The 12,316-nt window shown below is 40.6% G+C and overlaps 2 protein-coding genes across 2 annotated transcripts in view; both read right to left on the bottom strand.

Annotated features, from left to right (window-relative positions):
- The window catches only part of LHFPL2 (lipoma HMGIC fusion partner-like 2), a 275,944-nt gene that overhangs the window by 164,834 nt on the left and 98,794 nt on the right, over positions 1–12,316 (bottom strand). The window lies entirely within an intron of this gene.
- LOC105524187 overlaps positions 1–12,316 on the bottom strand; it is a 117,868-nt gene that overhangs the window by 56,183 nt on the left and 49,369 nt on the right. Inside the window, 1 exon segment of the mRNA XM_011959358.1 lies at positions 88–426. Coding sequence (XP_011814748.1) covers positions 88–426 — 339 coding nt within the window.

The following is a 12,316-nucleotide window of genomic DNA, read 5'->3' as shown; positions in this document are numbered from 1 at the left end:
CTCCGGAGGGGAGTGTCCTGCGGGTCCGGGAGGGAGTCGGCGACAGGGGATCCCCGAGAGGGGGCGCGGGGACCTGGGAGCCGGTGCCTGCTCCCGCCAGGCGGCGGCGGCGTCTTCCGGGGTCCTGAGAGGTTACTCCGGGCTGCACCGGGGAAGCTCCCGGAGCAGCTTCGAGTAGCCCTGCCGGGGGCGCCGGAGGCGGGGAGCGGCGCTGACGGAGCCACGGAAGAGAGGCCGGGCTGCTCCGGCGGAGAGCCGGCCCCGGGGCGCTCGGAGCAGTTCCCCAGACCCAGGCCCGAGCAGAAAGAACGGCCATCTGGTGGCCCCGGGGAGTCCGAAACGGGAAAGGGGTCAAGGGGCGCCTGGACCCCCATCCTCGCCGCCCTTTCCCGCAGAGGATGCTCCGGACATAAGTTTCCGTGCCCTCTGAATATGTAGGTGTGGAAACTCAATTCCAACAGTCACAAAGATTATTCCTAATAGAATGCTTGGTGTCCTCAGCTTCCCTGCCCTCAAAATTACGGTTTCCGGATCAGTTTCGGAGGCGCTTTAGGAACAGCCTGAAAAGGCATTCTTGTCCAGAGAGGGGATGCTCTAACTCCCCACCTCCACCCCCAGGGCTGGGAGCAAAGAACAGAGTTAAATGACCATGAATTCAGGTGTCAGTATGGTTTGTGATCGAAGCGTTAGGACGTGGCACCACGCTAGGCAAACCCATCTTGTATTCCACCCGCCCCCCCCAACCCCAGCACAGTCAAATGCTCCCGTTCCCAGTTTCTCAGCCCCTTGTCTGGGACATCTCTGTCCACCAGTCGCCCAGATTCAGATTAGCAATTTTGGGCCTCGCTTCTCCACTCCCGGTAGCCACTCCCATTAGTTCATTTTTACTGTCTTTGCAGTTGCCATGCCCTTTCAAGCCCACTGCCACCTTTCTGGTTCTCGCTGTCTGGGACTGGATGGCGTCAGCGGCCTCCTACCGGTTCTCTGCTGGGGTCTTCTCTGCATTTGCATCCACATGTGCAGGCCTACAGGTGAATGGCTCTAGAACACCCCTCAGGCATGCCACTTCCGGTTCTAGAAGCTTTCTGAGACACTTTGCCAGAGAACATTCTGAATTCCTTAAAAACTCATCAGTTCAAAACCATACAACAACTGTACCTCCATATACACTCCTCAGAGCCTGACACTCTTCTTCAGATGGGGATCCTCCCCCACCCCCCGAGAAAGATTCATGCCTGTATCCACAGGGGAGTTGCTGATGCTCTTCCCAGAGCTGGAATGCTCTCTTTCATCATCTCCTGCAGCCAAATTCCACTTATCTTCATTGAAAATGAAGTTTGCAGTACCACATTTTTGCTCTGAAAGGATATATGTGCTCTTTCCATTTTGTGAAATCACACACTAGAAATAACAGGGCTTGTGGGGAAAGTAGGGTTAGAAAATAACTCCGAATCTATGTAACATTGTAACCAGAGCACTAACAAAAACTAACCATTCCAAGAAACATACCAGCAGAGCCAATGAACTGTGCTAAATTCCTAATAAATACTACAGTACATATAAATGTAGGACTTTACTTTTATAAAAAGATGAAGATAACTGTTGAAGGGGAGTTGTTTGAGGCTGCTGACTTGGGATAAACACAAAATGTACAAATAAAAGGAGAACTCTCCGTCCTGTCTCCCAACCCACATCCCACAAACCCTTCCAAGGTAGAGAGGTCAAGGCCAAATGAATCCAAGAGAAAGAATGTAGGGTGAATGGGCCTATAGCACCCTGTGTTTTCTGTAACTAGATGCACCCTGCTGTGTTTTGCAGCTGCAGTTACTTGGTGGTGCAGAAATATTAAAGTGCTGGGAACCCTTGAATATGAACCAACACAACTCTACCCATTTTATTAATATCTAATAACTAATGAGTTAGTTTGTGTTATCCATGATCTCATTACAGAAACACCCTTGGTAACAGAGTACACTGTACTTCATTCTGTGTTTAAAAAGTAGACTATAGGCCAGATGTGGTGGCTCACGCCTGTAATCCCAACACTTTGGGAGGCCGAGGCAGGCAGATCACCTGAGGTCAGGAGTTTGAGACCAACCTGGCCAACATGGTAAAACCGTGTCTCTACTAAAAATACAAAAACTAGGCCAGGCGCGGTGGCTCACGCCTGTAATCCCAGCATTTCGGGTGGCCGAGACAGGCGGGTCATGAGGTTAAAAGATCAAGACCAGACAGGCAGGTCATGAGGTTAAGAGATCAAGACCATCCTGGCTAACATGGTGAAATCTCATCTCTACCAAAAATAGAAAACTTAGCTGGGCGTAGTGACACACGCCTGTAGTTCCAGCTATTTGGGAGGCTGAGGCAGGAGAATCGCTTGAACTCAGGAGGCAAAGGTTGCAGTGAACTGAGATTGTGCCACTGTACTCCAGCCTGGCGACAGAGCAAGACACCATCTCAAAAAAATATATGATAATACAAAAATTAGTTGGGCATGGTGGTGGGCACCTGTAATCTCAGCTACTAGGGAGACTAAGGCAGGAGAATTGCTTGAACCCGGGAGGTGGAGGGCACAGTGAGCTGAGATCATACCACTGCACTCCAGCTTGGGCGACAAAGAGAGAGTCTGGCTTTAAAAAAAAAAAAAAAAAGTAGACTATACTTCATTTTACACATTTACTGAGCACTTACTATATGCCAGGGACTGGCTGTTCCAGGTACTGGGGATACATCAGTGAATAAAAAGAAATGCAAAAATATCTGCCCTCATGCGTTGTGGAGACTTGAACACACATCACCAGATGGTTTGTATTATTCGGGATATATGTTTCATATGTGTGTAGCTTGAATTGAGCATGGGGTATTTTAATCTCTTTGAAGACTAGAGTTGAGCCTTACTTATGTCTTTGTATCTTCCCCAGTGTCTGACACGGTAAATTACTATTGGGACATATAAATTAAGGCAATTATAGCCATTTAATACTCTTGTGTTATTGAATTCACAGGAGAACTACCTGTAAAATATGAAACTAATTTTTTCTCAGAACTGTGTTTGCAGCTTTTTGGGCAAAAATCAAAACATGTATCCCCAGATGGGATAACTAGGGTCTAAAGAGCAGATAAATTACACTTAATATAAAGCAGGAAGTTAGGAGTGGCAAAATAGGGAAGAATAGAGAAGAAGATAAATGCTAAAAAGTATAGTTCATGAAGAAAGTACCTTCTAAGTTCTGTGGAAAGAAAGAGAACAGCAGGAACTTTGGGATATCGTGAATCCTGCTTTTATCGTGTGCTTCAGCCAAATTTTCAAGAAGCACTCACTACGAGGCATAAGTGAGGAGGAAATTAGGAGAAATTAAAGGGTGTCTGCACATTTTGGTCAAATGACAAGGAGGCCTTGGAAGAAGATTATTGAGCCAGTTGGATAGGTCATACAGTGAAATTACAGTGATGCCTGGCTAAAATGTATGGTATTGAACTTACTTGCCTGTGCAAATCTATTCTTTGAATGTCTGAACGTTGTACTCTACCTAGAGTACCTTGTTTCAACACGGATAGCAATTTTTCTTGTGTGAACACTTTACATCCTATTTTTTTCTGAGTAAGAATCTGCTTGGAGTTAAATAAAATATGCATTTATAACAGATAGGAAAGCACTGATATATTTTCATGATTATCAGCATACTGACTGTTGATTAACTTTAAGTTTGCCTATTCATCTTCATTAAACCCTACTTCCCAAATCCACCACCACCCACTTTAAGAGATTGATTGATATTTCCTTTCTTTTCTTTTCTTTTTTTTTTTTTTTTTGAGACAGAGTCTTGCTCCGTTGCCCAGGCTGGAGTACAGTGGCTCAATCTCTGCCTCCCAGGTTCAAGTGATTCTCCTGCCTCAGCCTCCCTAGTAGCTGGGATTACAGGCACATGCCACCATGCCCTGCTAATGTTTGTATTTTTAGTAGAGATGAGGTTTCAGCATGTTGGCCAGGCTGGTCTCGAACTCTTGACCTCAAGTAATCCATCCATCTCAGCCTGAGATTACAGGCATGAGCTTACAGGTGTGAGCCACAACGCCCAGCCCTATATTTCCTAAAACTGCAAATGATCATAGAATTTCAGTGCTAGGTGCAAACTTAGAATTCAGTGCCTTTTGAAGATCACATAAAATACTAGACAATTTAAGCCAAGAGTCTCTTCAAGGAAACTAGCAGATTGTAGTTCCCACCCACAGGGTCTTGTGAAAAGTCACTAACTTGAACGTGATTATTCAGCTTTTTTTGTTCCATGGATATAATTATACAAAGAAAACATCTGAAATTCTAAGAATCCATTTTTCCCTACAAATAAGGGTTGAGAAAAGGTAATTTTGAGCACAAACCCTTGCAAGGCTTTACTGATTAAAAGCAGTAGTCTGACCTGCATGAGACAGAAGCCACCTTTTTGGCCACAGAAATGGCCTGGCCAAAGTCTCCAATGGACTTAGAAATGTCATATATTTATTTCTGCTTCCAGCTGGCAGTTTTTAAGTTGGTGACAAAAATGAAGCCTGTAAATATAAACGAAATTTCTCTATTTTTATTGAAATCTCATTGTATCAAGATGCTCGACTGTCTCTTGAATAAAGGTAACAAAATATCTCCAACTAAGAACAAGGATTACAGGTGCAAATAGGGATGTAGGATATTCTAGTACCACATAACAGAGAGAGCAATAGCACTAAATCAGACACGAGGGACCTAGGATCCTAATAAGGAAAATCTCCGTGATCTGTAGAAAAGACTCCTTTTTCCCTCACAGATCTGTTCAAGGATCTCAACGATCCACGTTCCAGTCTGGCCAAGGAAAAACATGAACCTCAAAATACTCACTGTGGCCAAGTCATAAAAGAAATAAACACACAGAACTTTGGGCACTTGTGCTCTTCCTGGAAAAACTGAAGACTCTTGGCAACTTTTATCTTCCACTTACGGTCTCTACCTCCTGGCCTTCCTTTCTTCTATACATGAAGCAGTAGCTTTAACTTGCCCACTGACTTTTCCTTAAAAAATAGCCTGTTTTCCTGCCTCTAGCTCCAAAACTAGACTCCATGTGACTTTGGCAAATTTCAACCCAAGAAGGTACTCTGTTCATTTCCTCCTATTATGTCACCACTACCATAAACAAATCCATTTGGCCCTAGTCCATTTGAGCTTATCCTTGAAGTGAGGTGGAAATTTCCATATGGTAAGAATTTTTTACTGCAATATTACTTTGTAAGTTGCATGCAAATTCTGCAACATTCTTAAATGCTCAATAACATGTAACTGACAAATTCAATTAAACGAATCTTATTCATTCAGAATCTTCACCTGCAGGCATTTTCCTGGATTACAAACTTTTCTCAGAAGAGGTATAAAGTACAAAGAATCTAGGGGGATTAGCTGTCTTACAGTGTTCATGACAGGCATAAAACCACCCAGGGAAAGCATGCTTTGGCCCTTTTTAACAATCATGCTGTGCATCTGGTCTGTGACTTGGGCTTTCAAGAGCTTTATCTTTTCTATTATGAATTGTGTGCAGCTCTCAAAACCTCTAAGAGGCAAGGTTTTACTGTTACCTTCCCCACTAGTACCTACAATGAAATTTGGAAAATGCTCACCCAGCATGATTCAGTAGCAATGCTTAAAATGAGAACTTGAAGAAACCATTGCTATTTTTTGGCATCATGAAGAGGATGCTTGTCCTTAATCTGGCCCAGACTGAAAAACTAATTTCCAATCTGAAAACCTGCCTGCAAGGAATTTTTTCTCTTTTTCTTTTTTTAAAATTCTTCCAGTCCCTTTCCTGGAAACAAGAAGCACAAAAATGTATATCTGTAATACTAGCAATTGCTGGTTTGGGAATTCTATTTTCACTTAACGCTAGAGTTAGAAGATATATTATTTTCTATTGATAATAAAAATATTGGGTATCATTGATTATAGTATGTATTCTGCATACTTCCAAATGGATCTGAGGAACTTCTTATTAGAAATAACAGAAGGTGGTAAGAGTCTCTCCTGCCAGGGTCCTGGTTTACCACAGTCAAGCATTAAATTTAGCTCTGGGCTTCCCAGAGCCAAGGCAAGAATGACATACAATTAATGATATAGTTCTCATGGTCTGGTAAAGAAATCATAGTTGTTCTTCAAGTCAGGCAAACATTTTCCTGGCACAAACTTCCAAAAGGAATTGAATCATGGGCCTCACATAAGAGACACTGGACAATCTAAACATGTAGATGCAGAAACTTCACTCAGAGGAAGCAATAGACTTTGCCTCAGAGAAACAGTGAATGTGGAAATTAACAAGAGAAGAGAGAGTGCTCTAGACTATGCTTCTGCCATGGCTGAAATTGCATTATCTAAACTTAACTTCTACCCAAACTCTAGGATGCAGAGTGTACCCTCTGTGCCCTCAATTTAAAAAAGAAACACAGAGCTGGGAGCCATGGCTCATGCCTGTAATCCCAACACTTTGGGAGGCCAAGGTGGGCAGATCACCTGAGGGCAGGAGTTTGAGACGAGGCTGGCCAACATGGTGAAACCCTGTCTCTACTAAAAATATAAAAATTAGCCAGGTGTGGTGATGCACGCTTATAATCCCAGCTACTTGGAGGCTGAGGCACGAGAATCACTTGAACCCGGGAGGTGGAGGTTGCAGTGAGCTGACATCATGCCACTGCACTCCAGCCTTGGTGACAGAGTGAGACTCTGTCTCAAAAAATAAATAAATAGTAAAATAAATAAATAAGAAAAATAAACATGCCTTGTGTTAAGAGAGTTATGCAAAGATAATTCCACTTCTTCATCAACTTCATACATCTTTCTCAATTTTAAATCTTCTACTATTTCACATAGAACCCATTTGACAACTATGACCTGTGTTCATTTCAGAACAACCTTGGGAGGGTTTTCAATGAAAACAAGAATCAGGGACAAGGCCAATCCACACAGCTGAGATTAGTTCTAGTTCTCTTCCAACAGAATAGCATGTGCTATGCTAATTGTACAAAATAACGTTCAATCACTTTTGAGGTCATATAAATGAGAATAACATAAGCCGTGAAATTAAAATGAACCATAAAACTAGTTATATAGTTCAGAAGTGATTTCTTTATATATCCCATGAAATTTTGCTCTAAGACAACTGTCTCAAAATAGTTATAAATGCCTGTTTTTTCCAGTGTCATGAGAAAAATATTTGATATTAATTCAGTTCTCTACACTACATTCAGATATGCTTCATAGATGTTTATGTTTTCTAGATGTGTAGTGACAAAATCTTCTTGATAGGAAAAGATTATGGGCCCTGGAATACCAGGAGTGTGTACAAATTACGTTTCCTCCACCAGTTACTACATGATTTTAGGCAAGTTACTTAACCTCTACAAATCTTAGTTTCTTCACCTTTAAATTGGGATAATATTACCTACTATATGGGGTTGTTCTGACTATTATTATTGTTATTACAATGTATGTAAAAGTATCTACTACAATGCCTAACATAAAAGTAGGTGCTCAATAGATGTTTGTTACCTCCCACTGACACCCATACTCTTGCAAAAAGAATTTTCTTCTAGTCAAGGAGACTATCCTTCCCAACTTGCCAGTTACATAGGTTTCTTATACTGCTTTTTAAAAATGATACAAGAGTCTAAACAACCCAGTACGTCATAAGGATAGATATACAGATCAACGGAATAGAGAGCCCAAAAATAAACCCTTACATTTATGGTCAATGATTTTCAACAAGGATGCCAACACATTTCTATGGGAAAAGAAGAGTCTTTTCAATAAGTGGTGCTGACACAATAGGATAACATATGCAAAAGAATATAAACTCCTAGTTTGTACAATTTAAAAAATTAGCTCAAAATTATCATAGACCTAAACAGTAAAGCTAAAACTATAAAAATATAAAGAACACATAGGAGTAAATCTTCATGATGTTGGGTTAGTCTATAATTTCTTGGCTATGACAGCAGAAGAATAAATGCCAAAAAAATATATATATATATATATATAAATTGGGCTTCATTAAAACTAAAATCTTGTGTGTGGCAAGGGGACATCATCAAGAAAGTGAAAAGGCAAACCACAAAATGGGTGAAAATATTTGCAAAATGTGTATCTCACAAGGGACTTGTTTCCACAATATATAAAGAACTCTTACAAAGCAACAATAAAAAGACAAACCAATTTTTAAAACGGCAAAGCACATAAATAAATATTTCTCCAAAAAGATATTCAAATGGCCAATATGCACATGAAAAGATACTCAGCATAATTCATCATCAGGGCAATGCAAACCAAAACCACAACGAGGTACCATGCGACACACACGAGGATGGCTAAAACAGAAAAGACAGATAACAAGTGTTGGTGAGGATGTAGAGAAATTGAACTTGTCATACTTTGTTTGCTGGTGGGACTGTGAATGGTGTAATCAGTTTGAGAAACATTTTGATAATGCCTCAAAAGATGAAACTTAGGATTATTATACTACATGACTCAGAAATTCCTCTCTTAGGTAAATATCCAAGAGAAAGAAAAACATGTCCATACAAAAACTTATACACAGATATTCACAGCAGCATTATTCATGATAGCCAAAAAGTAGAAACAACCCAAATGTTCATCAACTGATGAGTGAACAAACAAAACATGGTAAATACATACAATGGAATATTATTCAGCCATAAAAAGAAACGAAGTATTGAAACATGTTACTACGTGGATGGACTTTGAAAACATTATGCCAAGTGAAAGAAGCCAGTCACAAAACACCACATATTGTACAATTTTGTTTATATGAAATGTCCCGAAAAAGCAAATCTAAAGAGACAGAAAACAGATTAGTGTTTGCCCAGGGCTAGGCTGGGGGTGGGAGGTGGAGGGCAGTGTGGAGTGATTGCAAATGGGTACCAAGTTCTTTTCAGGGTGATAAAAATGTTCTGAAATCAGACTGTAGTAATGGTTGCACAACTCTGTGAGTATACTAAAATCCACTGAACTGTAGACTTTAAGTGGGTGAATTTTGTGGTATGTAAAATATATCTCAATTTTTAAAAAATGAAATAAAGGTAAAAATGATAGAAACAGTTGTGTTCTCAACAACTAGGAGCAACTTCAGTGAACATTTGCTGAACACTCACTGTGTGTGTGAGAGAAGGATACAAAGGCAAGTAAGCAAGGCCTCCATCCTCAAGGAGTTTAAAATCCAGTGAATTTGTGTGGTTCAGCGAAGGTCAATGTATATTTTAATTGCCAGTGTGACCAGAATTAAATAAAGTAATACATAGTATTCACTTCGCACTCAATGCCTTTAAGGACTGTGCTACGTCGAGGGGTAGAGTTTGTATATCCTGGTCCACTAGAGACCAGGATGAGAGGTGAGAGAGAAGGAACTAGGCAAAAGCTCTACGCTAAAGAGCAGGTGCCGGGGTGAGGCAGGGGGCATCCACACTGGAAACAGATGCTGGGTGGGGAATGGAATTAGAGAAGGTTCTCTAGGGAGTAAGAGTTAACAAGGTGAGAGGTAGAAGGTAGTGCACAAAACCCCTGAAGCATCAGAGAGAATGGCAGAAGACACAAAGTGAGGGGAAATGAAAAGATATTAACTCAGGGGTAAGGTTGATGTTAGTGGGGCCACCAAGGGTCCTAGGAGTCACATTACAAAGTTTGAACTGAGGGCCCTGGGGAGCCATTGAGGGTTTTAAATCCCAGGAATGATCTGATCTTGTTTTAGAAAGATCTCTCTGTCTGCTTTGTGAAGAGATGCATTAAATGGGAGCAAGACCAAGAATGGAAAGACTGGTCTTCCAGGAGAGTGGGGATAGGATCAGGATCAGTGGTGGCAGTGAGCTCGCAGCACTCATTGGCAGTCATTGAGGGGAAAAGACATCAAGGATGATGTCCAGGTTTTGAGGTTGAGTGATGCATGGCAAGTTGTCCAGGCCATGGAAGCAGTAAACATGGATAAGGGGCTGGATTCTGGTGGGGGCCATGGTGAATGGGACATATTCTTTATATGAGTGGAAAAGACCACAGGCAATGGGATAGGCAAAATTGGAGCTTCCCTCCCAGAACTCTAAAGACAATGTCAAATCCTTTCCTTTGCCACCAGATTGTGTAATTGCGTTCAGCTATACTTTCCTTGGTCAACTTCTGTCTCAATAACTCAGACTACACCAACATTAAATTATGCTGATAAATCTTACTGAATGCTTTTCAGCTTAGCTTAATGAAAAATATCAGCTAACAGACTAGTGGAAACACTTTCACATGGGACTTCATGATCCAGGTTCTGGTGGAGCCCGGGACACTAGCTCTTTATAAGTTTCTCCAGGTTGGAGTGAGTGAGATATCGTTGTTTATTTCAAAGGCACGTGAAGTGCACCAGTGGTCTAAATCAGTATTCCTGATGGACACCACTACATTGGTTAGTTCAAGAACTAAAATAACAACAGAAAAAGAAATTCACTTCTTTTGAGTTAATCTTTTGCAATTATACAGACTACTACTTTAGAAACCATCATAGGTTTGTAAACCAGAACAGGCCCTCCAATCCTAATGGAATTATTGATTCTCAAGTCAAATAGAGTTTCAGGGCAACTCTTAATGCATTTATTGATTGCTAATGGGATCAAATTAACATGAAAAAATAATTAATAAACACATCCTAAAAATAAAGTTACATCTGAAACCATCTCTGTTTCCTAATGTGGGATTCTGTCAGTGCAAAATTCCCTTAGAAACCTGAACTTTCTTTGACCTGATAGAAAGTAGCCACTTCAGCATCGAATGAAAGACAGTATGATATGCATGTCCAAAAATAAACAATTGTTGTTAAGTGCATTTTAACCTCAGAGACCTCAAAAGAAAAAGCAACTACCATGTCTACTGATAACACAAAAGGAATTTAGGAGAAACATTGCAAACGTAGAAAACAAATTGCTAAGTCATTCTTATCTTTGTCTGAAACTGGCTGTGGCCCAGAAGCCCAGCTTCTCTTTCTCTTAGACCAGAACCCTTCCCCAAAGCTTCCAAGTTCATAATGATATTGTAAATACAGGAAATGTGTCAGCACCTAAAGACAGCAATGCCAGTGCAACCTGCTAACACTTCAATATGAGAGGCTGTGCATTTACTGTATTCCTCAAAAAACAAGCTCATAAAATGACTTTGAGAAAATGTATGCATTTCCCTCATCTTCAATAGTGTAAAATAATGCCATTTAATAATGTTTGTTTATATGCCTAAGTAGAACTTTAATAAATTCAGTTTTATTATATTGTTTAAAATTCATATCTCACATCTTCACATCTTCATGGAAATTAATGGCAATAGTTTACAGCATTTAGCAAAGTACAGGCTTGCAACCATGGTGGTTTAATTGTTATCTCGGGCCGTCTCAGGTAGTGATGGAGTGGGAAGACCAAGCAGTTTCTTTTCTCACAGTTTGTTGTCCAAGCGCTAGGAAGACCATGTTTTAATTACAGACCATGTTTTAAATAATGAAACCTAACCAAACATTTGTTATGGCAATTGCATGGCAAGAAAATGCTTTTAAAAGCCTCATTTCCAAGTTTAATTCTATTTATATCTTGAGATAACTTCATGGTGAAATACATTTGCTGAGTGGGAAGTTTCAGGAGAGACCAAATGTCTACTTAACCCAAGTGTTGCTCTTCAGCCAACATCTCATAATCAACTTATTGAAACTCTCAAGTGGAAGGGTAAGTTGGACCTTTACCAAATAAAACAAGGAACTCACAATGGAACAAAGACCTCAAGGTAGAAGCTACAGCACTCTTAGAATAAAACATGAGAGTAAATCTTCTTTACCTTGGATTTGGCCATGGAATCTTAGAGATGACATCAAAACCACAAGAAGTAATACAGATGGATAAATTAGACTTCATGAAAATTAAAAATTTTTGTGCATCAGCAACATTATTAAGAAAGTAAAAAGAGGGGGTGCAGGGGAAAAGCATCAGAATAAATAGCTAATGCATGCTGGGCTTAATACTTAGGTGATGGATTAATAGGTGCAGCACACCACCATGGCACACGTTTACCTATGTGACAAATCTGTGCATCCTGCACATGTACCCCAGAACTTAAAATAAAATAAAATGTTTAAAATAGAAAAGAAAGAAAAAGAAGTCAGGCACAGTGTCTTACACCTCTAATTGCAGCACTTTAGGAGGCCAAGGTGGGAGGATTGCTTGAGGTCAGGAGTTGGAGATCAGCCTGGGCAATGTAGTGAGACCCCCATCTTTACCAAAAAAA

The sequence above is a fragment of the Colobus angolensis genome, unplaced genomic scaffold (genome assembly GCF_000951035.1).
Source record: "Colobus angolensis palliatus isolate OR3802 unplaced genomic scaffold, Cang.pa_1.0 Scaffold49, whole genome shotgun sequence".
NCBI lineage: Eukaryota > Metazoa > Chordata > Mammalia > Primates > Cercopithecidae > Colobus > Colobus angolensis.
The sequence above is the reverse complement of the archived record's forward strand: the minus strand, read 5'-3'. Positions and strand labels throughout refer to the sequence as shown.